General features: G+C 40.8%; 6 protein-coding genes across 36 annotated transcripts in view; 3 read left to right on the top strand and 3 right to left on the bottom strand.

The window, feature by feature from the left end:
• Tm1 (tropomyosin 1) overlaps positions 1 to 14270 on the bottom strand; it is a 30458-nt gene extending 16188 nt beyond the window's left edge. For 7 of the 28 annotated variants that reach the window (XM_070206908.1, XM_032437984.1, XM_032437983.1 and 4 more), the window contains exons 1-2: positions 6166 to 6604; positions 4625 to 5898 (exon numbers count right to left, since the gene is read on the bottom strand). In XM_070206908.1, the coding sequence (XP_070063009.1) occupies positions 4625 to 5898; positions 6166 to 6589 (1698 nt within the window). In that variant the 5' untranslated portion in view covers positions 6590 to 6604. Of the gene's footprint in view, positions 1 to 1751; positions 2528 to 4624; positions 5899 to 6165; positions 6891 to 9258; positions 9385 to 9592; positions 9749 to 14110 lie in introns of those variants that run through there. The other 21 variants (XM_070206911.1, XM_015171642.3, XM_032438004.2 and 18 more) reach the window with 17 other exon arrangements.
• Positions 14271 to 16735: 2465 nt separating this feature from the next.
• On the top strand, positions 16736 to 17406 carry l(3)neo43 (cytochrome c oxidase assembly protein COX16 homolog l(3)neo43). 2 transcript variants are annotated; one of them, XM_070206915.1, is made up of 3 exons: positions 16736 to 16911; positions 16978 to 17197; positions 17272 to 17406. In XM_070206915.1, exons 1-2 carry the CDS (start codon positions 16793 to 16795, stop codon positions 17174 to 17176), a joined length of 318 nt encoding a protein of 105 aa, XP_070063016.1. In that variant the 5' UTR covers positions 16736 to 16792; the 3' UTR covers positions 17177 to 17197; positions 17272 to 17406. The 2 variants fall into 2 exon arrangements, with proteins under 2 accessions (XP_070063016.1, XP_002053694.2); XM_002053658.4 differs by lacking the exon at positions 17272 to 17406 and having other exon boundaries at positions 16737 to 16911; positions 16978 to 17251.
• MRG15 (MORF-related gene 15) lies at positions 17311 to 18981 on the top strand. Its single transcript, XM_032438017.2, has 4 exons — positions 17311 to 17452; positions 17510 to 17624; positions 17688 to 17803; positions 17872 to 18981. The coding sequence occupies exons 1-4, from the start codon at positions 17311 to 17313 to the stop codon at positions 18948 to 18950; spliced, it is 1452 nt and encodes a 483-aa protein (XP_032293908.1). The 3' UTR covers positions 18951 to 18981.
• On the bottom strand, positions 18972 to 20192 carry LOC6630103 (18S rRNA aminocarboxypropyltransferase). Its single transcript, XM_002053660.4, has one exon. It carries the CDS (start codon positions 19934 to 19936, stop codon positions 19139 to 19141), a length of 798 nt encoding a protein of 265 aa, XP_002053696.1. The 5' UTR covers positions 19937 to 20192; the 3' UTR covers positions 18972 to 19138.
• A 43-nt stretch (positions 20193 to 20235) lies between these two features.
• Cp190 (centrosome-associated zinc finger protein CP190) lies at positions 20236 to 25521 on the top strand. 2 transcript variants are annotated; one of them, XM_015172035.3, is made up of 5 exons: positions 20236 to 20346; positions 21128 to 21647; positions 21711 to 22776; positions 23208 to 24220; positions 24284 to 25521. In XM_015172035.3, the coding sequence occupies exons 2-5, from the start codon at positions 21246 to 21248 to the stop codon at positions 25253 to 25255; spliced, it is 3453 nt and encodes a 1150-aa protein (XP_015027521.1). In that variant the 5' UTR covers positions 20236 to 20346; positions 21128 to 21245; the 3' UTR covers positions 25256 to 25521. The 2 variants fall into 2 exon arrangements, with proteins under 2 accessions (XP_015027521.1, XP_002053697.1); XM_002053661.4 differs by having other exon boundaries at positions 20268 to 20579.
• A 478-nt stretch (positions 25522 to 25999) lies between these two features.
• Positions 26000 to 27783, bottom strand: Zip88E (Zinc/iron regulated transporter-related protein 88E). Of its 2 annotated transcripts, XM_002053662.4 has the most exons (5): positions 27384 to 27779; positions 27086 to 27327; positions 26809 to 27022; positions 26291 to 26669; positions 26055 to 26221 (listed from the first exon to the last, which is right to left on the bottom strand). In XM_002053662.4, the coding sequence occupies exons 1-5, from the start codon at positions 27624 to 27626 to the stop codon at positions 26214 to 26216; spliced, it is 1086 nt and encodes a 361-aa protein (XP_002053698.1). In that variant the 5' UTR covers positions 27627 to 27779; the 3' UTR covers positions 26055 to 26213. The 2 variants fall into 2 exon arrangements, with proteins under 2 accessions (XP_070063015.1, XP_002053698.1); XM_070206914.1 differs by lacking the exons at positions 26809 to 27022; positions 27086 to 27327 and having other exon boundaries at positions 26000 to 26221; positions 27384 to 27783.
• Positions 27784 to 27799: the final 16 nt, after the last annotated feature.

The following is a 27799-nucleotide window of genomic DNA, read 5'->3' as shown; positions in this document are numbered from 1 at the left end:
TCGAGTGCGTAGGGTGTGTTTAAATGTTGTATATGATGCATTTTTAATTATGAACCGAAAAATAAGCCATAAAAACACAAAGTAGACAACATCCAACTTGTAAAGCGTAAAAGTAGCGATCTCTCAAGCATAAAATATGCTAACGTTTCATATCAGTCAGCTTTCGTGTATAGCTGCTGACATGTGTGTGTGTGTGTGTGTGTGTGTGTGTGTGTTGTAATCTCGCACAGTCTGACATTTCATTACGAAATACTCTAACAGAAGAGAAAGAGAGAGCGAGAGAGTATGTGCCTGCCCAAAAGGCAACAAATCAAAACCAATTTGTCACAATGAGGCATTGAAATTATCAGTGTTCAATTGCATGACAACAACGGCAAGAGGAAAGACGCAGCGAAGAGAGTGTTGGGGGAGAGGGAGAATAAAACGCTGCTGGGACCACGCAAATGACATTGAAAGCATTGTTTAAAAAAAAAAACAAATAATGTATATATAACAACAAAGCACATTTTGTTTTGTTTTAGCTTTTGTGCAACTGAAAGGAGAAGGGGCTGAACTAAACGTCAATCACTTGACAAAAGCGTGGAAAAATGAGCGCAAAAACTAACAACTAACGGGGCACAGATGACAGGCACAGACGAAATCCACTACTAAATGAGAATGTGTATAATGAAAACGAATTTCAAATTTGGGGTGTGCCGTTACATTTTAAAAAGCATTGTAAATTTCCATTATTGAAATATTCCTTTGCAGCTATTCAACAATTTAAGGCTTAAAGCCAGTGACCAACTTAAAAACAAAAAAAAAAAAAAAACAAACAAAAATAAAATATGACGTCAACAGTGTTGTCATTGCAGTGCAAACTGTGATTTCACACACAGATATGTACACACATACATAAGTATTTACAGCCCTTGGTTCGCTCGGGCAATTGTCTAATTAGATTCGAATTAAGCGCATATAGAAGCGTTTGTATGGGGGCTTGTGCCCAAAAATTATGAAGCACACACATAGAAATGTTAACGTAAAGAAGCCATTTATTGCTGGCCATGGCTTAAAAATCATAATTAATCGAATTTAGAACACCGCTAGCTAAACACTATGGCTATGAACTGAATAGAAGAGCCGGTTTCGCTTCTTCATTTTTGTATTATTACTCGTGTGCTTTCTCAGCGACAAAACATATCACTCTTTAGATTTTGTCTTCTGTGTTTTGAGACACACAAGATATGCTAATGTAGAATGCCAGGTAAGTATGCATGTTTGTGCCCCGTTTCGATAAGACAACGCAACGAGCAAAGATTTTGAAAGGTGAATGAATTTGGTCACACAGATAACAAGACTTTAGAATGTACGAAAACTAAAAAGTAACACAAACGCCTATAAAAATATATAAAGCAAATTGAAATTTTGAACAAAAGATATGCCAATGGACAGGGAAACCAACGAGGAACAAAACAACACAAATATGGCGAGAGAGACGAAGAAAGAGAGCAACGGAGAGAGCGCAAGAGCGCGCAAAGAGTGTGAGCGTAGCTCTGTGACAGTCTGTCAGTGAACTTGTATTCGTATTTGTGTCTGTATAGGTGCGCATGTATTTGCATTGGAAACGTTGGCACTACTCAGAAATGCTTGCGCTGGACTTATCTTGAGCCATAGTTTGGTTCTAATGCAAAATGTATATACCAAAAGTAGCGGAAAAAACATAATTTTGACTGAATTGAAATTTGTATTGAAATGTCCAGTTGGCTTACTTCTTCGCGTCGGACAACTTCAAGCTGTAGGCGCTTGTGAAATTCCTCGCATTCATCTTTATACTTTTCCATTTCTTCTTTGGTCTGACGCATTTTCTTCTTGAGTACATCCAAAAGTGTACCTTGTGGAATGCTGGTCGTCATTTTTGTGCTTGTGCTTGTACTTGGACTTGTGGGTGTTTGGTAAGTGTTTACACTTGGACTTTGCGTTGGCAGGCGGCAGAAGCAGAGGCAGATGCGATATAATTTTTGGCCGGTTTCTTGGCGATTGACAGTTGGCACTGAAGCACACTTATATTGGCTTTTGCCCGCTTTTTATGTATTTATTAAAATACAAATTTCTTTCTATATGGCAGCACCAAAAATTATATTTAATTTAAAAACTGTGAAACACCAACACACGCACGTAGTAGAACGAACGACCGAACGAAGCGACGACACAGACAAGAGTATGCGCTAACCACCGGTTTTTTTCTTCTTTCTCTTCTACTGCTTTTTCTTCTTTTACTGGTTTGCTTCGTTGTTACTGCTTGTCGCCGTTTCTTCTTTCTTTTTCTTTTTTGGATTTTGTGTGAAGGGCCGATTAGATTCTGGCGCACTTGATACACATTTATAGTTGAATTATAAATAAATGTTTAAATTATTTCAATATTGATATTTAATAGCAGTAAGCTGCACAGAAACTACACGCACACACACGAGAAACGAAGACGATAAAACGACGCGAGTCTGCGACTGGCATTTGTGAGTACGTAACTGGAAATGAACCGCTGAAACACTTTGCATGCTCATGTCTACAAAGCGGCGGTGGTGGTTTATACGTTGTGCGAGAGAGACGACTGCTGTCTGTATGTGTGCGACTTTCCAGTCTGTCAGTGCCTCGCCTATGTGTCGTGCTCTTCATATGTTCGTGTGTGTGTGAGTGCGAGTGCGCTAGCCAGTGTGTATATGCCGCTTTCCCGCTGGAAAACCTGTTAAAGCCGCTAAAAATTCAGTCTACATGTTTGTTGTTGTTTGCATTAATTAGTGAAGAAATATTTGAGATTTTTGCCTTATTTCTCCAATGCAAATAATATTATGCAAAATTGCGAGCGACAAAGACGGCTAACCAATTGCCCATATGCCAGTAAAAATGAGTAAGCGACCTGTCATCAATATCTGCGTGTATGTGTGTGTGTGTGTGTATGTGTATGCGTTTATGTAAACCCTCCCCATCCAGCACCTACCCCTGCCAACAAACAAGATAATTGTATAATACAGCATATAATGCCGGTGCTCTATCAGGCTTATCAACACGCAACCAGGAGCAACACAAATGACTAATCAGTCGTCGGTGCGATGCCGTGTTGTGTGTTTGCAGCAGGTTGTTGTTGTTGTTGCCGCTGCTGCTGCTGCTGCTATTTGCGTTCGGATGTGGTCCTAGTCTGTGACAGTTGGCGATTGTGCAAAGCTCGATATCGATAACGATAGACCGCGCGCAACAAGTGGAAAGACAATTTGTATTTGGCAAATGACATAATTGCTGATAATACAAACGACGATTGCCAATGGTCAATTCCAATTAAAATAAGCACGCCTGCCCATTTTTGGACAGAGTTCGGCATTGAAAAGAAATTAAAAGTAAACGTCAGTGCCACACAAATGTGCACACACTACCAAAGTGGGGGGTACACACTTGTCGCACGAAGGTCATTGGCGTTTTGCAGCGGCTGTGAGAACACGTAGAGAACGTGTGTGCGAGAGTGTGTGCACACCGAGAATACACTTAATTTAATATAAATAATAATTGAGTGGTGCGCGTCAAATTGGCGAGCCAAGTTTAAAAGAAATACGTTTTTGGGCAGAAAACGTATTAAACTTTTTTTTAGTATTCAGTATTCAGCTGCTGTAAGCCAACTGTTGCTTTTTATGGAGTCCAAAAGCTAAAACAATTCTGTGTGTTTGTGTGTCTGTGAGTATGGGGGTGTGTATAAACACAGATAATTGTAACAGTTGTAATATTAAGTCTGTTTTTTTATCTGCTGCCTTTTTGGGCGCCGCCACAGATAAAATGAGAGAGGCAAAGAGCGGCAGCAAGAGCTAGTGACACCCACGCTGAGAGAGCAACAGGTGCTCACGAGTTACCGTTAACCGGTCAAGCAATGTGCTAACTAAGACAGAGCGCGCAATTGCGTAACTAATTAAACAATTGTACTGCAATTAAGTAAATATGCATGTTTTTGTTTTAGCTGAATAAACAGTTGAAATACTTTTGCGCTGAGCAATGGTAAAGCATATGTATGTACATATGTATGTATGTGCGTGCGAGTGTGTGTTAGTGAGCTTAACACGTTGAAAGAAAAACCTTCACGATAGTTGCCGAGCGATTAAGCCAACACATATGCATATGTTTGTATGCAAGAACGGGGTCAAGATTCACACACAAGTTGAAAACAATTGCAATGACAAACGACTTGGTGGGCCATCGAAGGGTTAAAGCAGAAACAGAATTCGGTGTGCGGCAAAGAAAGCAAAGCGAAGACGGCGACGGCGACGTAATCGCTTTGCAATGCACACAAATACAAATGTACACAACTTATATATATATACTATATACATGTGTGTGTGTGTGTGTGTGTGTGCGAAAAAGAGCACAAGACAGAACAAAATTGGAACATTCATAGATTGAGCAGACAAAATTGACTGTGAACCTAACCAAACTTATGTTTTGCTCTTTGTATTATTAACTTTTTTTGCTCTGGCTAAAACGCTTACTGAGGGTCGACAACAAAGGCTGCTTGAAGAGAAAGAAATATAAATATGATTAGTGAAAATACATGTGCATATGTTGATGAATTGGAGCAATCCCTTCCCCGCCCCACAACGCTAATTACCCGCTTCAGCTGCGTATTCATGATGTTGTGCAGCTCATTGCGTATGATGTTGAACTTCATCATTGTGTCGGAGCTGAAGATGGAACGGCCGAATGCCAGGCCCGGATAATCGGCGCAGCGTCCCTTGTTGCGACGCGCCTCTCGTTCGGCAACAATCTCAGCCGCTTCGCTGGTGCAGCGCAGCTTGGACCATTCCTGCGCCTGTGTATCCTCATCCTCGGTGTTCAGCACAATGCCCTCATCAATGGCGCCCGCACTGAGATCTGTGGCAATGCTGTCGCTGCTGACGTCCATGATGCCGCCGCTGCCGCTCTGGCGTTTGCTCCGCTCACGTTTGCCACCAGAGGACGATGAGGCTTTCTTTTTGCGCTCCGTTTTCTCCTTGTCGCCTTTGTCGCGCTTCTTCTTCTTTTTGACAGTGGCAGCCAGTGGCTCCTGTTCGGCTGCTGCGCTATTTGTTGCTGCTGGCGTTGCGTTTGTCTCGTCCAGCATGCTGCTCTCATCGGTCGGTGTTGGGCTGTTGCTGCCCAAAGAGTTTGTCACCGATTCACTCAGCGGCAGGCTGAGTGTACTGCGGCTAACCACATTGGCGGACTGGTCAGGCTCCACGTCTGCTTCTGGCTGCGGCGGCGTCTCACCGCGCAGATTGGACAGCACACCCTTGGAGTCGCCGCGATAGAGGGCTGCCAGTATTTCTTGGACATTGGGCACATTGGGACGACGTGTACCCGCAAAACGTGGATGATGCTGATGACCGCGCCGCTTAAGAGAGGACGGCACCAGTGGCATAGTATTGGAATTGTTGGTGCTGTGGCTGCCCGCACCGCTGGTGCTGGACAGCGCATCGTCGTCGACACTGTTGTTCTGTGACATGTCCAGGTCGTAGTCACTCCAGCTCCAGTTGTCCGAAATCTCCGAGTCACTGTCCCCAACAGTCGAGTGCCGGACTTGTTGATAATTGTGGTAGAGTTGTGCTAAATAGAGCTCCGCCTGCTCATCGTAGTGGAGGAGATTATCTAGCACATTTAGCTGCTCCTCGATGGAGCACCAGCGCGAGGAGAGCTCCGATTTGTTGCCGTCGGTCGCTTTGTGGCCGCTGTTGCCACGCTTGCTATGTTGCTGTTGCTTTTTTTGCCTTTGCTTTTGATTATCACTTTTATGGCTATGGAACTGTTTATTTGCATTTATTATGCGTTTATTGCGCTGCTGTTGCTGCTGCTGCTGCTGTTTTGTTGTTTTTGTCTGCTGTCCTGCAGCAGCTGCGCTGCTACCTGCTTTATGTGGAATTGTTGATATTACTACTTATCGATATCGATATTTTTTAATTGAAATATCGTGCAAATCAGCTGATTTGCAATATATCAATATCGATAGCGTAAAAGTGTGACCAGACAAGTATGCACAAGGCAATTGCAATTGCACATTACGCATACATTTGCCTTGTGCACGTTTTGTCTTATTTTGCATAGAATGTAAAGCATATTTGTGTGCATAAGCAACAACAATATGCTTTGCATTCTACACTATACGATTTAATGTACATGTTTGTTTATTATTACGCTGTTTATTAACGGGCTGCTTATCGTTGCCGCCGCTTGTCAATAGATGGCGGTGTGCACGCTTTATTTGGTGCGCAAGCGTTTGACGACGTGCCGCGTTGCCAACGTATTTTTTGACTAGCGGCGTTTGCGTTGCCGGCTTAAAAGAAGTCGTCAATATTGTTGTTGTTGTTGCTGTTGCTGTTGTTTTTGCCGGCTTCAAATGTTTTACTTGTGTTTCTGTTGCATTTTTCGCACTGTTTGCTAAGGTTTTTTTATTGCTATGCTGGGGCTTTTGTTGCTTTTGTTTGGTTTTAGCTTTTGTTAATGCCGCCGCCGCTGCTTGATTTTTGCCGTAACTCACTTTTTGCCACTCATATGCATTATTAACTTTTGTAGTTCCTATTGTTAATGTTTTTTCGTACATATTAATTATATGTTGCGGCTATTTTTTATTTTTCTTCTTCTTCTTGTTGTTGTTGTTTGTGATTTGGTGCGTGCTGTTTAGCTCTTGTTGTTGCTTTTGCTCAAACAGCTGTGCTCGCAGTACCGTTAGTTTGAGTCTTTTTCTATTTTTATTGATGATTTAATACAGTTTTTTTTCTTTCGCTTTTTTTTTTCAAATTTCAGCCTCGCGTTGAAATGAGCTAAGGAAAATTTTGTATTTGGCCAACTTCCGCTACACGTTTTTGCATAGACGTCAATTGTTGTTGCTGCTGTTGTTGCTGTTGTAATTTAATTTATGTAATTGAAAAGCACTAAAATTTTATTTAAAGCTAATTAAATAAAAATAGTGTTTTCTATTCTATTGAATTTCAATTGACGGTAGTATTATTGAATTAATTTGAATTATTATTGAATTTATTAGAATTATGCGGCGTGCGGCGGCTCAACTCGGCTCGATTGCTGGTTGTTCGGCCCCTCCGGCGGTTGTTTGCTGCTTGCTGCTTGCTTTGGCGTTGTACTTGAAAGTGTTGTGCGATAATTTCTGTGGCCATGCGCTCAGCTCGGCGTGCGCTCTCTTTTGCCGGACGGACAAACTGATGGCCGATCTAATTGTGTTGTTGTTGTTGGGGCAGCGCCAGCGCCCCCTGCCAAGCGGCAGCGGCAGCGGCAGTCGTGTGGCACATGTGCGAGTGAGTCAGCATTATGCACAAGCATTTGTGTGCATGTATAAGTGTTGCAGTGCGTTCGCTGTGGAGCGGGGCAAAGGAGCATGTGGCACTGTCAGCTCCAACGCCCACACACACTAGAGTGCTTGTTCGCTCTCTACGGCCCTCTCTCTTTCGCTCTCCGTCTCTTTCCCAATGTCTCTATCCGCTGAGCGAGTGCTCAGCTCTTTACTCATTTCCGTTTTTAACTGTAAATTTCGTTTGTGTTTCTGTTTGATTTAATTGCCGTGCTGTGCTCTCTTCTTTTATCATATTTGCGCATATTACTCAGCGGAGTCGTTTGTATCTCATCATCACAGTTATTTATTTTAGAGATAGGGGCTGGGCAGGGCTAACAGCAAAAGTTAATTGATAAAAATATGTCTACGCGGCGATTGAAAATAATTTGTCAACATCTTTTGAATTTATGTTGTCTGATAAGCTTTTATTTACTTATACAGTTGGTATGCTGGTTACCTGTGGACACTAGATATAGACTTTTTTTGAAACGCTGCCAATTGGCAAACTAAAACAAAAGAAATGTCCTTGAAATACTTTCGAAACTCGCACGACAGAACGTAAGAAAGAATCAAAAGCCAAATCGAATGAAATGAAAATTCGTATTTTTCATTTGGAAACGCAACTAGACAGCGTATGGCCACCGAACAAACGAAGAAAAATGTGCTAAATACTGTGCGGCTATTTCAATTTTCATTGTACAAAAAGAAAACAACAATTTTGCGAGCAAATATTTTGGCAAAGCCAAAGCAAAGCGAACAAAAACAACGAAAATGAAATAGAAAAGAAAACATCGCAGTTGGCTTTGCTTTTGCGTTATTTGATCTCATCACACACACACACACACACACACACACACATACATGCGCGCGCGCGCGCACGTACATGCAGCACTCTCTGTGCGTCTCTTTCGCACCCGTCCAAAGCTATTTTCATGCGCTGCATACACGCATTTAAAAATAGCGCGCACCAAAGGCGTTGCCAACGGCAAGAAAAATTCGTGTGCGTGGCGTTTTATTTTTTATTTTTGTTTGAATTTTCATTTTTATTTGAAATCTATGAACTTTTTATGGCATTTAAAAGCACAAACATACAAAACGCATTGCCCCAAACATTTGACGTGCCAACAAATTAACATCAGCTCGTAAAATACCCGTGAAATTACCAGATGCCACAAATTTCCGGACCCGGCTCCAATTCGCTGTCACCAAACCGTTTTTATATGTTATATATATATATATGTATAAATCTTATTCTAGCATTGATTTCAAGTGTATTTCTTACTTTTGTCTGGATTCCTATATCATAGCTAATGACTAATGACTAATGACTAATGTTGGGCCTGAAACAATGCCCATTAAGAATATATATCTAATACTTTAATACTTAGGAATTCTTAAAAAATATTCTACAGGCAGCTATTGACCTAGTTAACATATAACTAGATATTTTGAAATGCAAAGATTTTTTGTGTGTATTCTGTCAGATAAATTTCTTAATTTGAAGCGAAGGCTCAAGAATTTTTATTTAATAATGATTAAATAATCAAAAAATCGGAACTCTTTGGCTATATTTAATAAGCTGCTTCTATTTATAACATCAAAGCCAAATATTCTAAAATGCATAGACTATTTTTTAATGGGTCTGCTCACTATATAATAGTTTTATATTATATTGTATAAGATTCTTGTAAATTTCCAGGAATATTTGTAGTTTCTTTATAAATCTTTTCCATCTGCTTCAAGGTTAAGTTAAAGATGCATTTGGAATATGATCTATGACTGTCACGAGACCAGCTCAAAACTAGCTCTGGTATCAAGATATGCTTCTCTCATGGAGATACACAAAAATTGAATAATTTGAGGATCTAACTTAACACTAATCTAATTTGTGCATTTAGAATGGAGCTGAAATAATTTGTACTCACATTCTGCAGAGCCTTGTTCTTCTCCTCCAGCTTGCCAGTGACAAGGGTGAGCGCTTCCTGGGTCTGATCCAATTCGTTTTCAACGGTCTGGATCTTCTTTTGCAGCTGGCGAGCCTCCTCCTCGGCCTACAGTGAGAAAACACAAAAAAAAAAAAAAAAAAAACAGAAATCGGGCATGATTATTATTGGAATATTGTGCAGGCTAATGCATGGCTATCAAAAGGCATGTGTTAACAATTTAACAGTCGTTAATAATTTTAATTAATTTCTTCGTATTGTTGTTGTTTCTGTTATTGTTATTGTTTGTGCTTTTGTTGCATGGTTGGTTGCTCACCTTCTCGGCGCGGGTGTTGGCATCGCGTGCCTCCTGCTCGCAGACGAGAGCACGTTCCAATGCTCCATCCTTGTCGACTTTCATCGCTTGCATCTTCTTCTTGATGGCATCCATGGTGGCTGGCTTTGTGTTTTACTGCTACAGACTCGAAAGACACTGAAATGGAAAATCCAAATGGAAATGGAATTAGAAATGGAAATGGCAATGAAAACAAGAGTAATTCATATCAATAAAGTAATTAAAATTGATGCCATAATCCGCGCTTTGCGTTTCATCTGGCGATAGAAAGTTACAGATACACTTCGAAAATCTTCCAACAATGTTTGACACAATTTTTTTTACGTAGCTCTTCAATTAAAAATGCCTTCAGTTTCGCCAAGAAGTTTGTGCGCTGCATAACTAAGTGCGGGGCATACTTCGTATAGCTCATCCGAAACAGTTCCCATTCTGGCCTTGTATCTCATTTTGGGGACAGACAAATTGTTGAAAAACGTGAGCTACGTCTTTAAATGATTTACTGTGAGATGATTGACCAGAAAACTGAACAACAACAAGACGTTAACTAAATATTAAAATCAGACTTGTGCACCGAAACAATAGGATAGGGATCTGAGAATCTGAGATCTTAGTTGTTGCCTGTAATCCGGCGAGTTACGAGATGAGTTGCAAAGAATTCTGGATCGATATAATGGGACTATAAATTGATCAAGTAAAATTGACTGAAGTAAATGTTTAATTTAATGTATTTGTCACGATTTCCGAAAGTCACGTTCGAATTTCTTTACACAAATTTGCTGAATCCATTGAATTCATCCAAAAATATAACCAACAAAAACTCAGAAGCTTATGAATGCAATTATTTCAAGTTTCAAGAGAATAGTATTGAATAGTATAGATTCTTATTTTAGGCTCGTCAGTCAATATATCCAAAATATTCATCTTGATCTTTAAGTCGAGCAAGTCGTTCTCAGAGTCTTTAAAAATATCTATCTATCACAGATAATGTTCTTTAAATCCATGAAGTCTGGACATGGTTGGGTAAATAATAGCTAATAGCTAGAAAATTAGTTTCTTATATGGCAATACATTCTCTTTCTTTTCTTTTCTTCTATGAGCTTCATTATTCTCACATATCTGCAAAAGGCTAATCTAAACTTGCAGCAAAAAAAAAAATAAACAAATAAAAGGCGCTAGTCGGGAGCTCCTGAATACCTGACCCCCCCCCCCCCCCCCCCTATTCCAACACCAAATGCAGCTCGTTTGAATAAATAAAGATAAATTATTGCCACTGCCACAGCCACTACTCAACAGCCACACCAATAAATGAGTCTTATTGAGAAAAAAAAAGTGAATTTAAATAGCAGCACAGAAAGCAGTCGCAATCACAATGCTGTTGATAGAATTCGAAGCGGACGCGCATGAATATGTCTGCGTGTGCAGTCAAAACATCAAAACATCTTGTTGTACCGTAGAAGATTTGTATATTCGCAAAAGTCAATTGCATTTCAATCGTGACTTAAATTGGTTAACTTGATTTATAGCTTTGCGGTGTTAGCGGCGAGGTGGCGATAGGTATAAAATGAAAGACACCTGATATATATACAATATTCTAGAAGCAAAATATCAATTAGCCGATTGCTTGGAAACGGAGTAAGTTAGGGACCTACAGCTAAGGCTCAAGTCTCTAGCTCTTAGAGGTTTTGATATCCTTGCGCTCATACATATGGACAAACAGACGGACTCGCCTGTTGATGCTGATCAAGTTTATATATACCTTATGGGGTCGGAGATGCTTTCTTCTGCCTGTTATATACATTTTACATTTGCACAAATACATTTTAACCCAGTTTTAATTGATTTAGCGCAACAATATATGCTCGTCCATTCGAGTACAGAGTATCTACTAGTCGAACACAAACTTTTATTTAAAGCAACCAAAGTAAATACATTTCCTTGGAAATTCCTTTGGAGCGCTTAATCCAACAACAGGGCTCTCTCCTCTATAAGCTCTTGTCTCTCTCTCTCTCTCTCTCTCTCTCTCTCTCTCTCTCTCTCTCTCCCTCTCTCTCGATTCTCTTGTTGTTTCTTGACCGCGAATAGGTGTCAAATTGATAAGGCGGGGAGTACAATTTTTTACCTGGCTGACTCACATTCAAGGGATTTCTGAAGTGGGCCCTGCGAATTATTCCCGACCAACATATAAATTTGTCATAAATCGGAATGCCAAACAAATTGAGTCAGCTGCGCCCCTGCTTATGGCCCCTGGCGTTCTGGGTTCTTATTATTTATATATATGTATATATATATATAATATTTCGTACAACTGAGTTTATTTTTAACTTAGCTTGTGCTTACATTCCAGCTGCTCAGAGAGATCGGACGGGGAGATGGTAGCTGGCTGGTTCCAGGCTTTTGGGCGTGCAAACAACAACAAAAATTCAATTTGAAATAAAAACTGCAATCGAGGCAGAATTCTCTCTATATATAGTATACATATATATATATATGAACAGAAGGTTTGGGTACATTTTGATACCCTGAACCCATTAAAAATGGTTATAAGGGTATATTGTATTTGTGCAAAATCCAAATGTGTGTAACAGGCAGAAGATAGCATCTCTATATATATATTCTTGATCAGCATCAATAGCCGACTCGATCTAGCCATGTCCGTCTGTCTGTCTGTCTGTCTGTCCTTATGTCCGTTTGTATGAACGCAAGGATCTCAGAGCTAGAGACTTGAAATATTAGATGTAGGTGCTCCTAGTGTCGATAATCGATAACACACTGCGTTTCCAAGTAATCGATAAAAATCGATATCGATATCCTGTTTATTGGGCAATTTTTGTAAATCACCAAACTTGACATATAGCTTCGAAAATAGAATATGCATTTGATGTTGGAAGCAGAGGCTTCAGGGTATTCCCTAGTCGGCGGCTCCCGACTAGAACCACTTAGTTGTTTTCTTTTGATAAGTCTTTATAAATGTTGTGCATGTCGTGTGTGTGTATCGAACGAGGTGACACAATGAATTATATTTGTTTATTCGGCAGAAAATCAGTTGAAATTTTTTATAATGACGGCGACATGAAGAATGACAATGACATACATATGCAAATGAGCCTAAAGTCCAAATAAAAACTTCAATTTTTCAACTTCACAACAAGTCTTTGGCATACTTTGTTGAACCGATTCGAAATGCAATATAAATAATTGAAGCTTGCTAAAGATTTCGAATATGTTTCAAAAACGTTTCAAAATTTCTGTTTGCCAGCAAGTTTATGTGAGCTTATTCAGAGCAGATCAAAACCAGTTTAAGTTTAAGCAAAATAACTAAGTTTTCAAAAATACATATTTTTCAAATATTTGAATACACACACACACACCTTCTCAGGAAACTAATCGGATGTGTTCCAAAAACTAGAAATTCTACCTGTTTATAGCGCAAAATGTTCCAAATTATCCATGAAAAAAAAAAAAAAAAAACTGTGCTAGTTATACATACAATATTCTCGCTCAGCTATTTTTAAAACATCTATATGTATATATATTATTTTTCAATATATTTGTGGAAGCCTGGCAACACTGAAAGCTTGTGGGAGCTTTTGCGGATCGCGCTCTCGCCAATGCTAAATATAGCCTGGCATCTGTTGCATATATTTCCCAATAGCTGCCCGATGGGATATTACTTAATATGAAGTGTGAAAAGCTTTTCAAGAATATCTCAAGCATTTCGCCTACGCTTGCTGGCCTTTAGATAGATTTGAGCGCTGGGAACTGTCGTTCTGTATCGAATTACATTGCAGCGAAAAAATTCCGACGACTTTGGAATATTTTCAAATATTTTTCGGTAGCATGTCGATTGACTATATTATGCAAAAAGGAAAAGAATACTTTCCAAACTTATTTCTAGATTCTTTATCTGGTTTTGCGCATAATTGTTGTGTTTAGAAAGCGATATATTATGTGTCCTGTTCCAACAATTGAATTTTGAATGAACTGCGAGAAAATGTTGTGACCAAAAAGTCAATTGACTAAATTTATTTATATATCTCACGCAATGCGTTTAATTGAAATTCTAGAAGGCAACTTGTGGTTAGGCTGCAAACTATGAACATGGTCAAAGACATTGGCTTTAATATTCATAATAATGTTTGCATTATATCGAGCTTGTTGCCAAAGTTCAGCTTAACCTCAATTTGTTTTTCGAAACGAAACCGTTCCAAATATTTTGAATAGTTTCGGAAATGTTTGCGGTTTTATTATCTGAATACTGCACAGCACATTGATTAGTTGAATTATTTGTTACTTGCATTATGTAATAAACTTTCGAGAATGTCCTTGTTAATTTTTGTAAAGAAAACTTTTGGCACTTGGTTTATGTTTTTGTTCTTTTTTGATAAATGTTTTTTTTTTTTTCTTTTTTATACTAAATTACCAGCAGCACAACGAAATATTTATTAACTGAAATGTACTTAGCAAATTGTGTGCTTTATTTAATTTGTTCCTTTTACTTACAAAACTTTTATTCGGAGTTATCCGCGACTTGAACGGATTGTGATGTTCAACTGAAAATATTTATTCAATATACTGACGTTCGATGCTCGCCGTTTTTCGATTTCGAGCTTTTTGCGCTTGTGTGCGTGCGCCGCGGCCGTCCGTGTCTGTGTGTGCGTGTGCGTGTATGTCAGAGAGAGAGACAGAGAGAGAGAGAGAGAGCGCACACTCAAGTGTCTGACAGAAACGCGAGGCTGCCGCGCTTAGCAGCTCGCGTGCGTTTTGCATGCTCAACACAAATCGCTGCCCGCTCAAATTTGTATTGTCAAACTGCATTTTGCCGCCACAGACACAGAGCGCCCGGCACACACACACACACACACAAGTAGAGAAATAAAAGAACGGGCAAGAAGCAAGAACTAAATTCCTTCGCTCTCTCTATTCGACGTATGCCTCTTTCACCTGTTACTTATGTATGTGTGTGATTGCCTGCGCTTGTATTGGTTTTTAGGCGCTAAGAATTTCAATAAAGAATTTCAAAATTTCCCTGTATTTTTTTTTTTTAAAAGCTTAATGTGCCATTATTTTTGTGTTTTTTTCGCATGTGTGCGTGTGTGTGTATCTTTATTTAATTTGATTTTACTTTCTTGTTTTGTTCCTTTCATATTTTGGCAGCTATTTTTAAATTTCAGTTATTGATATGCCAAAAAACAAAATCACATTCGTACATATAAATTTTGTCTAGTTTTTTTTTTTGCTACTGTTCACATTTTTTATAGATTTCCCAACAGCATATATATATATATATATATATATATATATATATATATTTTGCTATAGCCTAGAACAAATTCAAGTATATTTTTAGTTAATACAATTAACACAATTGCATAAAACAATTAAGAATTGGCATACATGAGTCACAATACCAGAAATGCAATTGCAGATAAATAACTTAAAGATACAAAATTGCAGATAAATAACTTAAAGATACAAAATTGTACTGTTTAGCACGCACAGCTCATTAACTGAGGTTGCAATGATAAAATATGATAAGACAATACTTTTAAATGATATTTGATATTTATATATTAGCTCGCTTGGCATCTGAACGAGATTTTCTGAAAACTAAACTTGACGTGGTTTTAAAGCATTCCGAAAACAAAACTTGAAATAACTAAAGCAATACTTTTTTTACTTCTAAAACTCTTCAATGCGCTATAATAATTATTATTTTGTATTATTTTATCCAACCTTTCATATTCTTTTATTATAAAGATGTCAAAGTTATAACTTTATTTTATGTTTAGTAAAGTAAGAAATTTAATACTTTCTTTTGCAATTGTTTTTACTCAAAGATTTACATATTTTATATTTATAAATGATTCTTCTTATGATATTTATGTTATATCATTTTCTTTCTACAGACACATAAGGCTCCCGCAAAATCTTAAAGGAAGCAAAAACAGAGTCTGGATTTTCCTTTGGAGAAAACTCTGTTCTAGCAATGAGGGCACATACGAAATGTATATTTAAATTCGAGCAACACCCACACAATGACGCAATCCATTTCATTCAAAAGTTTTGGCAAAAACATAACCAAATGCCAATATGTGTATTCGGTGTATTCTGTGAGAATGCCCGAGCAACTGGCTAAATATGAAAAACCAAATCATGGCCAATGTAACGAACAACGAAATACAACGGACTTTTCATAATTCCAATAAGTTCTAGAAATATATATATGTGCATGAACATGTTTGTCTTGCGGCTGCGACTCAAACAAGTGCAATATCTTGTTAACAAAATTGCAACCATATTTGGTGAAAATTGAACAAAAATTATGGAGACTTTATCGTAAGGCCTAGCCGACGCTTGCCACATGTTGCTGGGAAAACTTGAAGCATGGCAACAGATAGGGTACAGCAGATGATGAATAGTAATCTCAGACCGTTTGTGCAGTCTATGATAGGGGGTGCAGGCGGGCAAACAAGCGGACCAACCCAGTCTCAGGGGCGCTCTTCGTGTCGATGTCCAGCTGTGTGCGCCGGCGCAATTGATGACTCAATTGTCGCCGTGTCGCATCGATGTTGTTGTTGTAGTAGCTCCTTGTGTAAATGACTTGAACTCGAACCCGAACTGGTTGAGCTTTGGTACTAAAAGGAAATCTTCGCGACTAGCCACTTGCCTTGCCTGGTCGCTACATAACGGCCAAGGTGAACCACAGACACAGCGCCGTTTGTTCCATATCAAATGTCGTGGTGTGCATGTGAGAAACTTTTTGGCGCTCTTAGAACAACGTCAGTGTCAATTATTTGTATATTACACAGCTATATATGCAGACCTTGAACTTAACGCCAAGTCGTATGTAAATAAAAAAAATAGAGTAACATCTATTGTTAGCCGGAAAACAATTGCGAATTAGAAATTATTCGCATTTAGCTGAACAATTTGGCAAAACACACGATTCATTTGATTGGCATCAAGGGCGTAAGAATGTTTAAAATGTGCTATTTTTACACAAATGCAAGCAATTAATAATCTGTGTACATTTAAAGCAGTCAAATTAAAACTAAAAGACCGCCAAACCTATCGCATTTAAACCGATATAATTTATCGATAAGACAGCACACACACATATCTGACGCATATCGCCAGCCCTGGTCCGGTCTTGTATTATCATTTCATAACAATAACACAAAAATGTCATTTACACAAAAACTAAATTATTACGCCAAACGAAAATCATTTAAATATGGTGTACCATTTCTAATTACGATGGTAGCCGGCTCGTTTGGACTGCAACAGTTTTCTAATCTAAGGTAAGAAAGGTAATCTCATTTGGAACTTACATGCACTTGTGGTATGTATGTATTTGTTGCTTGCAGATATCAGTACTCCAAAATGCAACCTGTCTCGCCGGAAGAAATGAAGAAGTACGGCGTGAGTATGAAGAAACGTCAAGAAGTAACGCTCGAAACAGAATATGATAAGGTTAAAGGCATCGACATTGACAATTGGTCAAACAAGCGAGGTCCACGGCCGTGGGAAGAGGAGGAGCTAGCGGCTTTATCTGCAGCCAAATAATTATTGTGAAACATATGTGATGTAGGCTTTAGCGTTCATTAAATATTGTAAATAAATAATTCTCTTCATATTAAATTGCATATGATTATTGGCAGAATTGCCTTTTGCAGCCCTGAATAATCGGCGGAATATGTATGTACATATATCAGGGCTGCCAACCTGCTCAAATCAGCTGCGACGCTTTGGCAAATATTTTCAACCTAAAAATGGGAGAAGTTAAACCCGTAAAAATGGATAGCTGGGCTCCATCTGATGCAGCTACAATATTTGCAGATGGTAAGTCCCCAACTCACGTTCGCAGCAAAGCTGTTTATCTATAAATGTATCTTGTAGGGGAACGTGTGCTATGTTTCCACGGGCCGCTTATCTACGAAGCCAAAGTACTCAAAACAAAGCCCGAAAGTTCGCCGGTTGAATATTACATACACTATGCGGGCTGGAGCAAAAAGTAATCGTGCCTAATATGGAAATTGTCTTGTTTACTTAAACTATATTTTCTTTCGAAACTTAGCTGGGACGAGTGGGTACCAGAGAGTCGTGTGCTAAAATACAATGAGGATAACGTGAAGCGCCAAAAAGAACTTGCCCGAGTGTATGGTGAACGCTCAAAGAAGGACAACAAGAAAGGTATGTACTGGACCTTTAAGCTGTTTAAACTGTATGCTCACAATGGAGTGTGTTTCCCTACATGCCAGGCAGTGCAAAAGCCAAGAAAATGGAGCAAGTTGGCAATGAATCTCGTGCGTCGACGCCCTCCAAAGATGGCAACACATCTTTGCCGGCAACTGGCACCAGCAGCAACGCTGCCAGCACACCCACGGTGGCTGCACCACCCACAGCTAAAAACGAGACTATCAATAGCAGCAACAACACCACCACAAGCAGCAGCACAGCCACGACCACGACTAGTCGAAGTAATCGCAAATCCACACAATCTGCCACAGCGTCGGTACGGCCGAGCACGCCCAGTGCTGCAGGCGCAGACAAAAAAGATGAATCATCGGCGGCGGACAACACAGAAGATGAGGTCGCTACGCCGGCGCCGCCTAAAGCCAAACGCATGAGCTCACAAAATAGCAACAGCGACCTGCGCTCATCCTTAAACGCCGGTAATGGACCAGATGCAAGCACCACAACAGCACAGCCGCCACAGCAGCCAACGACAACGTCAACAACAGCTGCAAATGCTGCTGTTGCTGCTGCTGCTGCCACTACGGATGCGCCATGTGTGGAGAGCGAGGAAACGTACACGGCAAAGCTAGAGGTGAAAATCAAAATACCCGATGAACTTAAGCATTATCTTACCGACGACTGGTATGCGGTAGTGCGTGAACACAAGCTATTGGAACTGCCTGCCAAGGTGACAGTGCAGCAGATTGCTGACCAGTATTTGGCGCACAAGAAGTCGGTGAAGTCGACCAGTGCCAGCAAAGAGGTGGCCATTAACGATGTGCTCGACGGCATCATCGAGTACTTTAATGTGATGCTTGGCTCGCAGCTATTGTACAAATTCGAGCGCACCCAATATGCAGACATAATGCAAAAGCATCCAGATACGCCCCTGTCGGAACTGTATGGCTCCTTTCATTTGTTGCGCCTGTTTGTGCGACTTGGTTCAATGCTGAGCTATTCGGCGCTTGATCAACCGGCTATGCAAACGCTGTTAGCTCATCTGCATGATTTTCTCAAGTTTTTGGTGAAGAATAGCGCAATGTACTTTAATATGACAAACTTTATCAATGTTGATCCGGAATACGTGCGTAATGCACAGTAGATGAATGAATAAAACCCGGCATATAATTCAAGCAGCTCTTATTTGCATTGCACATTTTTGCTGCAATGCTTTAATTCGAGAGTTGCTTTGCACAACTGGCTTGTAATATATAACGAAAGTCATCCATAGAGAATTTGCATAAACAAATAAATCATCTTCTTGGCCTCTTGTAAAAACTTATTCTAGTTTTACTGTTCGTTTTCATCTGCACTCTCGCTGCTGCTACTGCTGCTGCTTGTGGGATAGAACTCCTTTAGATCCCTTGGCTTATCGCGCTCCTTTTGCTCCGCCTCCAGATATTCGTTTTGCACCTTTAGAATCTCATCGCTGCTTTTGCATGCCGCATACGCATTGAGCAGTTTCTCGTTTAGCTCCAAAAACGCATGACCCCAGGAGAATTTGCCCATAAACCAACGTGCCTCTTCAGTAAAGCCACATATATGGAGAGTTGCTGCTATTGCCTCCACACAGCTTAACTTGCAGGGTTTTCCATAGTTGATCGGATTTGCCGCGACCAGGAATGGCAACAGGCGGGGATGGGGACTGCGCATTCTATTAAACGGTGTCTCATCCAGCTTGGCCCAGGAACAGTCTATGACAGCCACCCCAGAAGCATTGACAATTTCGCGATCCTGTGGACTAACACACAACTGACCGATCGGTGAGAGGACGAGTCCTGGAAACTTTTGACCCAAACGCAAATTAGAAATTAGTCCAAGGCGTGCCAGCTTCCTGCCAGAACACTTTTTCGGATCACAGTGATTTAGGTCCCACATGGCTACTGCAAAATCTGGCGGCTGACCGAGTCCCTCCAAGTTGTCACCTGACGAATCGGATTCGGAACTGTCGCTATCGGTGGCATTACAATTGGCAAGTTCGTTGGCCTGTTGGGCGAAACTGCGTTCGCAGTTGTGATTTGATTTAACGTTCCGATAGGAGCTTGCACCCGCTCCACGCTTGGATTTGCCTCTATGCCGCGCACTCATTTTACTGTTTTAGTTAGTTTTATGTATAAATAAACACAAGTTTGTTTTTGCTACTCTGATAGCAGCCGTTTGTTATCGATTTCGTTAATGGAGCACATGCTGCATTTTGGCGCCTTGATAGTTTTTTAAAGTAGAGAGTAATTTACTTTTAATATGTGCTTCGGTATGGGTGAGCATACCAGAATTAATTTAATGCATTTAAAATAGTAAGGTAAACACAAACTTCTCACCGAATATTTATATTCTTGGTTAAGCAAAAATTTGCTATCGATTCTTAGGAAATTATCGAAAGTGTGGCGGTGGTGAGAAGTGCGGATTTTCAATAAGGTCACTCTGACGCCATCTTTTTCTGTTTCACGGAGAAAATTACAAATTTGTCCGGCAAAAACAGTGTGCAACAAAAAATCAATGTATGTTTAATACGAAAATAATGAAAAAAAAAAAACTAAAATATATTTGTGCAAATTTTGATCATACATTCCAAAGTACAATTTGCATAATGACGATATTGTAGAGCCAAGCGATAACGATTGTGTCTGCAAATAAACGTTTCGTGTGTGAAAAACAGAATCAACAGAATCTAGCGCCAATTTGTTAAATAGAAATATATCACCGCATTTCAAGAATAAAAGCCATTGTATAGGTAATTAAAGCAGTTTGTCTTCAATGTGTGCAAGCAAGGCGCATTGTGCATTGCATTTCACATACACACATCAAAAGCAGATATATGTGGCATACATACTAGAGTTGAGAGCGTGACATGCGTGAGCAAAACACACGAAAACATATATACATATAGAATATTCAAAGAAAATTCTATTGACTAAAATGGAACTTTTGCAAAGTATATAATTTGTTATTTTTGTTAATTCGAAGTCGTTAAATGGAAATGTTAAATGCGATTTTTCTTAGCCTAAGTTTCGTGCTTAACTGACATACACCCATCTCTAGCATCCGCACACATACATACACAAACATATCGGAGCTGCATTGCCGCGCCACGGGCAGTTAATGTTTGTTGAAAATCAATCGACGCCAGTAGAGCGCCGCGTTTTAGTTGTGCAAGAACTAAACAATAATATTAATTCACTTGATTTAATATGGTTTTTTTATGTTTTTCATATTCCATTTAACAACGCTGTGTTGCAATCGTGTCCTAAACTGAAATTTCCTGCTCCCAACGGAGTACAGTTGCGCCAGCCTCACGCTAGAAAAGCCAAACAACGACAACCGTAGACGACGACGACATCGCGACGGGGAGGCCGCGTTTCAAAAATACAGCATTTCATTTGAAAGAGAAACTAACAATATGGGTGAAGTGAAGTCCGTGAAAGTAGACAACTGGGGCGTCTTCTTTCTGCAGAAGCTCCAGAATTTCTTCAATAAAACGGACTATTGCGATTTAACGCTACAGTTTCGAGACAATTCACAGCTGAAGGTACATCGCCTGGTCTTAAGCGCTTGCACCGATTATTTCAATGTACTGGAGCAGACTTGCGAAATAATTGACGACGCACTCATAATGCCGGCAGAATTTCAAGCGGATGTTGTGGTGCCCATTGTCAATTTTATGTACACGGGCACACTGGAGTTTGAGCTGAAAATGTATGGCAAACTGTTGCGCACCGCCAAAGAGATGAACATGACCGTTTTGCTGAAGCTACTAGAGGCCCATCGTCGCACCATGGAGAATGTGAATCGCCAGCAAAGGGTAAGAGTTGCTAATCTAGATATCTAATTCATAACTAACCTACCTGTTCTCCACCATTGACAGCCACCCAGTCCGAAGGGTATACGACGTCGCCCTATGGTACCCAGCGGCAATGCCATGGCGGCACAGCAGCGTGTATCAACACCACAAAATCGTATTGGTGCCATACCAGGCAACAGCAACACAGTGCGTACGAATGCGCAACCAACACGTGGCGTGAATACACCCACAATACTGCGCACCGGCGGCATAAGCAATCGCGGACAGTATATGGAGTCAGCGTCGACGACCACGTTTGTTAAACAGGAGCCCACTTCGCCATTTGAGCAGCTCCGCAAAGGTTACAACAATAACAAGAGACCGGCACAGACCAGCCTGTTATCGCCACCATCAAAGAAACCAAGTTTGGAGGAGGTCAAGGAGTTTGCAGAACAGCAGCGCATGCGCAAACAAATCGCCGCCGAATATGGTGACCATGGCGATCCCGAATATGACAACATGATGCTGTACGATGACGTGCACACCGGTGACGATGATGATGATGATATGCCGCCACAGCCATCAACATCGAAGCAACAGCAGCAAGCCCAGCAACAGGTTCAACAATCCGGCACACAGACACAAATGGAACATGGCACAACAACCATCATACTCAAGCAGGATTCGCCGAGCCAAACGCCCACGATTATTGTCAAGGATTCGTCCAACACGAAGCTGAATCATACGAAAATCATAGCCGAGGTGTTGCGCCAATATCCACACATTGTGAAGGGACACAAGAATATCAAACTGAAAATAATGCCCAACAGTCCGGTCGATAAAACAGCGAACGCTGTCAAACGTGCCTCACCGGCACCAGCCGCAGCAGCAACAGGTTCTCCAGCCAGCGTTACTTCGCCACACAAGAAGCTGCATGTTTCATTCAAGCCAGACAAACCCATGATAACCACACAGCAGCAAAAGTCCGCACAGAAAGTGACAACGGCTCAGCCACCATCGGCCGAGGCAACACAGGCGGCAGCAGCAGCGACTTCTACGACGGCAACTGCGGCAGCGGCCGCGCAAAAGCGACGCATTGATAGCAAGACAATGCATGCGCTAATTGCACTCGGCGCTGAGAACACCACAGGTGAGTGCAGCAGACACTTTTAACGCACACTATTCAAAATGATGCAGAAAAAAGTATACAAAAAATTGTTGCATACATAAATACGAAAGTCTCCGATAAGCGAGATTCTTATGATCTAAAATTGCAACTATATAGATAACAAGTAAAACTGATCTAAAGAACTATAGCCAGCTATTGTACAACGAGTGTTGGCCCTTTTTTGACTCAGTATTATAATAGTCAAAGTTCTTGTCATTTTAGTGTAAAGTTGTCGTACCGTTTAAACCAGGTTAATTGTCTATAAATTATGATATCCGGCCAATAAAAAGATGATATTAAATGGATATCTTAATCTCAAAGATAACTTGAACAGCCGATTGATCAACAAAATTTCGCATCATATTCCATATTTTTACTAAATATCTTGTCTTAATTCTGTGCCTATTCCGCAGGTCCTTGGCTGTGTCTGCGTTGCGGCGTTAATGGTCGGCCAATTAGCATTCCATCATATCGGGGTTTCCGTCGCCATTTGATCAACACCCACAAGGAGACAATTGATCCGGCGCTATGTGAGCATTGTGGTTGGCGTTCCGGCAACAATCGGGAACTGCATTTCCACATGTACACAGAGCATCAGATCAAATCGCTGCTTTACAACTTTGCGGAATGCGCTATGTGCAACCAAACGTACTTGACCAAGAGCGAGCTGGAGCAGCACATAAACGAGGCGCACACAGATGAGAATAAGCAGCAGTGCATTTATTGTAACAAGGTGTTTGCCCAGGAGCTGCAGCTGTACAGACATATGAAGAGCTATCATAAGGCACAGGCGCTTGAGGATGGCATCATAGACGAAACCGATGAGGAATATCTTGGCTCACAGGACGAAGACGAACAGTTGGACGATGAAGACCAGGAAGAGGAGGAGGAGGAGGCTGAAGAGGAACCAATACAGGAGGAAAAGGTACGCATTTTATCCGACATCAGCTTGCCGGCGAACAGTGCCATGGTACAGCAACAGTCCCGAGATGAGCAAGAAGAGGCCGAAACAGAAGCAGATGCGGATTCTGAGCAACTGCTGCAGTCGCAGACTCAGGAGCAGGAAGTCAAATTTGTCGGTGCCGATGGCAATGAGGTGGAGCTCACCGAAGAACAACGCAAGGAGATATTGTCACAGCTGAATCAGCAACAAGCTGGCGCACCCAGCGGCGGTGTTGTCATGGTGCTCAGTGAGCCCGATGTCGATGATAAGCAGGAAGGCGATGCCAAATCCTCAGCGGGTACCGAAGAGGAGGAATATGATGACAGTCAAATTTATAGCGAACTGGGCGCTACCGGTTCTGTAGAGAGCAGCAGCAAAAAGAGCGAAGCGGCTGATGAGAGCAAGGAGTCCATTGATAATCTTGAATGGGCCGAGAATTTAATATCAAAGCACGACCTGGAAACAGAGCAGAACAGCAAAGAAGTAAGTAACGCAATTGCCACACAATGCATATAAATTAAAATTTTAAAAAAATTTGTATTAAAGCCAAAGGCGGAAAAGCGTCGCGATGACATTAGCGAGAAGCTTAAGGAGCTGACGGGTGATTGGACCGAGGATGAGAACGAGGATGAGGATGATATGAATGACAAGCCCGCGACCACAGAACTAGCAGCAATTGTACAGTCAGAACCTGTAACTGAGAAACAAAACGCAGCAGACGCTGCAGCAGAAGCTATCGAAGATCAACCTGAACCGGAAGATGATATTGACTTGGCGCTAGAGAGTTTGCATAAGGAAGGTGACGAAACAGAGGCCGCTACTAAAGATGCAGCAGCCGCCACATCCAGCACGGCCGAAATAATACAAGCTGATTCGGAAGCAGCAGTAAAAATGGATGTGGATGAATTACAACAGATGTCTGTTAAAGATGAATTCGTTGTGGTTAAAAAAGAAGATGATCCTGAGAAGGAATTCATCAAGGAGGATGCACCAACATCAGTCGAAGCTGAAGCTGTCGAAAACACCAATAATCAGATCGCGACAGAAAGCATTGCTGAAGCTGGCCCTGCCACTGGAATTGATGATGTCAATTTAGAAACGGAGAATATTCGCAAAGTGTTGATCGATGAATTAATTGCTGAAGCGGATGCGCCTGATGCCGATACGGTGGCTAGCGAACAGCCAGAAGATGTAAAAGAGGAGCAGCCAACTCAGCTGCCAGAGGTAGATGGATCTGAGGCGTTGCAACTTGACGCGACTAAAGCTGTTATGGCTGCAGAGGAATCAGCAAATAATAACGAGGAAAAAGCAGAAGGCTCGCCGACGACGACGACAGTGGCATCCGATGCAACCGAGGAGAAGCCAAGCACCAGCGATGCAGTTGACGTTGATGGAAAGCCACAGGCGCTAACAGGAACGCAGGAGAAATTAAAGAGTCTCATGAATGAATGGGTCGACGAAGATGATGACAATGAGGATGAGAATGGGGTTAGTGCTGAGGCGAAAGAGCAACTCTAATTACTAGATTTATTTATGTTTTAAGTTTGTTTTCGGTTGCCAGTGCTACAGTATGACAGTTGAATTTTAAATCAGCATGGGAATTGTAGCTTATGCATGATTATATATATATATATGTATAATCAATGAATATCTATGGCAAATCGATTTTCGGTTTCGATTGTAAATTAAAAACAGTTTCTTTGACATTTAGTTGGGAACTTGCATCGGATTCACGCAAATTATATAAATACTTATAAACAAATAAATATAGTATATTATACATATGTGACGCATATATAGAAACAAAAGCTAAACTATCCCGATTTTCGTATGTCGCATTCTAGATCAGACCAAGAAATCAAATTACGCACTTTGCGGGGGTTTTACTATTTCTGCTGCGTTATACCACCAACAATTCAACTTTAGTATGTACACACACATATATATTTATACACATACTTATATATATATATATAGAATTTGTCTATATGCATATATATATTGAAAATATTACATATATAAATATGTAGTTACAAAGATGTTGTTTTAATTGGTTTAAAACAAAATTATGAAAGCAAACTAAATGTGTACGCAATTACATTAAATCGCTTAGGATGAAGATGTTTTATGATTGATATAAACATAGTAATATGAATCAGAAAACATGAAAACGTTATTTTGATTACCACTACATGTAAGTCTAACAAAATATAGATTCTTTGGAGAAAGCAACAAAATATAAATGTAGATATAAAGAAAATGTATGTATTGGTGTTTATTTTATTTTGCAGCTAAGCAATAATCACAGACTCACAAGAATGTTAAAACCGATTATATTATAAAAAGAGCACTTTTTTGTAAAAAATCATTTCTGGTCTAAGACACTTAATAATACATTAAAAAAAGACAACAATTACATTTAGAACATTTGTGCTATAGATACGTGTTGAAAACAGGGCATCGCCCATGGAGATTCTCAGTCATCTGAAATGGAAATAGTGAATGCGTAAAAGCTACTACTGATTAGCTCTAACTGATTTAGGCATGACGTACCAGCGAGATAAAAGTTAATGATGCACATAGTCGCAAAACCAGCAATGACTGTTGCGAATTGCGCGAATCCCGCCCAGCGACGAGTCGAATTAGTGTGCCAGCGCGCCTTCTCGCGCGGTATCACTTCACAGACAGTCACATAGAAGAGAGTACCGCCGGCCAGTGCTTGTATTATGGGCAGCGTAGTTTTGGACCAGGCGGCGGGAATATCAACGATAAGCATGCCCACACCAATGCCGCACACGGCACCCAGGGCAAACACCAAAATGCCAATGAAGTGTGAACGAAAGCTCGCGCGTGGATATGAGCATAATTCCAGACCCAGACAGAAGCCCATCACAAATTTGTGACACGCAACAGCGCCGAGCAGAAAGAGCACCTAGAACAGAGAGCAGACAATGTACGAATATTTACAACTGATTCTCTTATCTAAATAAATATTTAGTCTATGCGGCAAGCTAATTCAATATGATAATCTGGCAGCATAAACTTAATGATGTCAAGGCTTGGGCGCAAACCTTGCTGGCCGAGTTTTGTACACCGATAGCCAAACCCTCAATGGCCGAGTGTAAAGAGAGCGCCACAAAGAGCCCCAATGTGCCGGTCATGGATTGCGCACAGGGTTCCGTATGGCTGGTATGGCAAATGCGGGCATTTGCATCCTCCACGCTGGCATCGTCACAGCCGGAAACGGGGGCATAATTGTGATGGTGATTAATTTGATCGTGACCGCTGCAAGGCAAATGTTCAATCAATACATTTAGGCGATTGAACAACAATATACACTCGATTTACTTTTCGTTGTGATGATGGTGCGTCGAAGTTGACATTGAATCTGCGCCTATTAAAGGTGAGCGCTCATCAATTGCACCATATGCATGGTTTGGGTTCGAGCTACCTGCTGCAGAGGTGGGTGCATGCGTATGCTGTATGGCCTCGCCAAAAAAGTAGTGTATGAACTCGTCAATGAAATAAATTATGAAAAAACCGCCACACATGGCAACTTCTGCAAACTTTGAGTTCATTTGCTCGCGCACCTGTTGGTGTTAAAGGGTTATCAAATTGCAATTCGCTGCGAGCTCTTCAGGCTTACCTCTGGCAAAATATGCACCAATGCTGTCGCTAGCAAAATGCCTGCACCGTAGCATAGCAGCAGCGAGGTTATTAGTGGAAATCGCAGTCGATTATGTGCTGATATTATAGCAGGCAACATTCCAGAAAAAAGGCTACCAAACCCCAGAACTAACATGGCCAACAATTTTTCCATGTCGCCACGATCCTCTGTCTGCCAGTTGGTGTTATTTGTGGCCATATCAACGGCTGCTGCTAAACTCATAACGCCTTTTTTCACTCAGTCATCAAAAGCAAATAAACTAAAATTGGATCGACAAAACGGATCTTGAGTTCGTTGCCTGTGCGCCGCGAGTATTTAAAATTAAACAACCAAACCGTACACACGAACGATCAAAACACTACAAACCCGAACGGCACGATGACGAATGTTATTGT

This window comes from Drosophila virilis, chromosome 2 (genome assembly GCF_030788295.1).
Source record: "Drosophila virilis strain 15010-1051.87 chromosome 2, Dvir_AGI_RSII-ME, whole genome shotgun sequence".
In the NCBI taxonomy this organism is placed as follows: domain Eukaryota; kingdom Metazoa; phylum Arthropoda; class Insecta; order Diptera; family Drosophilidae; genus Drosophila; species Drosophila virilis.
The sequence above is the reverse complement of the archived record's forward strand: the minus strand, read 5'-3'. Positions and strand labels throughout refer to the sequence as shown.

What these genes read in the sequence shown, in the direction of transcription:
- LOC6630103 (XM_002053660.4), bottom strand. Translation starts at nt 19,936, where the DNA reads ATGAGTGCGCGGCATAGAGGCAAATCCAAGCGTGGAGCGGGTGCAAGC.
- Cp190 (XM_015172035.3), top strand. Translation starts at nt 21,246, where the DNA reads ATGGGTGAAGTGAAGTCCGTGAAAGTAGACAACTGGGGCGTCTTCTTT. An exon ending in ATGTGAATCGCCAGCAAAGG is followed by an intron (nt 21,648 to 21,710) that starts GTAAGAGTTGCT and finishes CACCATTGACAG; the next exon opens with CCACCCAGTCCGAAGGGTAT. An exon ending in CGGCGCTGAGAACACCACAG is followed by an intron (nt 22,777 to 23,207) that starts GTGAGTGCAGCA and finishes CCTATTCCGCAG; the next exon opens with GTCCTTGGCTGTGTCTGCGT.
- Zip88E (XM_002053662.4), bottom strand. Translation starts at nt 27,626, where the DNA reads ATGAGTTTAGCAGCAGCCGTTGATATGGCCACAAATAACACCAACTGG. An exon ending in TGGTGCATATTTTGCCAGAG is followed by an intron (nt 27,328 to 27,383) that starts GTAAGCCTGAAG and finishes TAACACCAACAG; the next exon opens with GTGCGCGAGCAAATGAACTC. An exon ending in CACCATCATCACAACGAAAA is followed by an intron (nt 27,023 to 27,085) that starts GTAAATCGAGTG and finishes TTTGCCTTGCAG; the next exon opens with CGGTCACGATCAAATTAATC.
- MRG15 (XM_032438017.2), top strand. Translation starts at nt 17,311, where the DNA reads ATGTACATATATCAGGGCTGCCAACCTGCTCAAATCAGCTGCGACGCT. An exon ending in TATGCGGGCTGGAGCAAAAA is followed by an intron (nt 17,625 to 17,687) that starts GTAATCGTGCCT and finishes TTCGAAACTTAG; the next exon opens with CTGGGACGAGTGGGTACCAG. An exon ending in AAAGAAGGACAACAAGAAAG is followed by an intron (nt 17,804 to 17,871) that starts GTATGTACTGGA and finishes CCTACATGCCAG; the next exon opens with GCAGTGCAAAAGCCAAGAAA.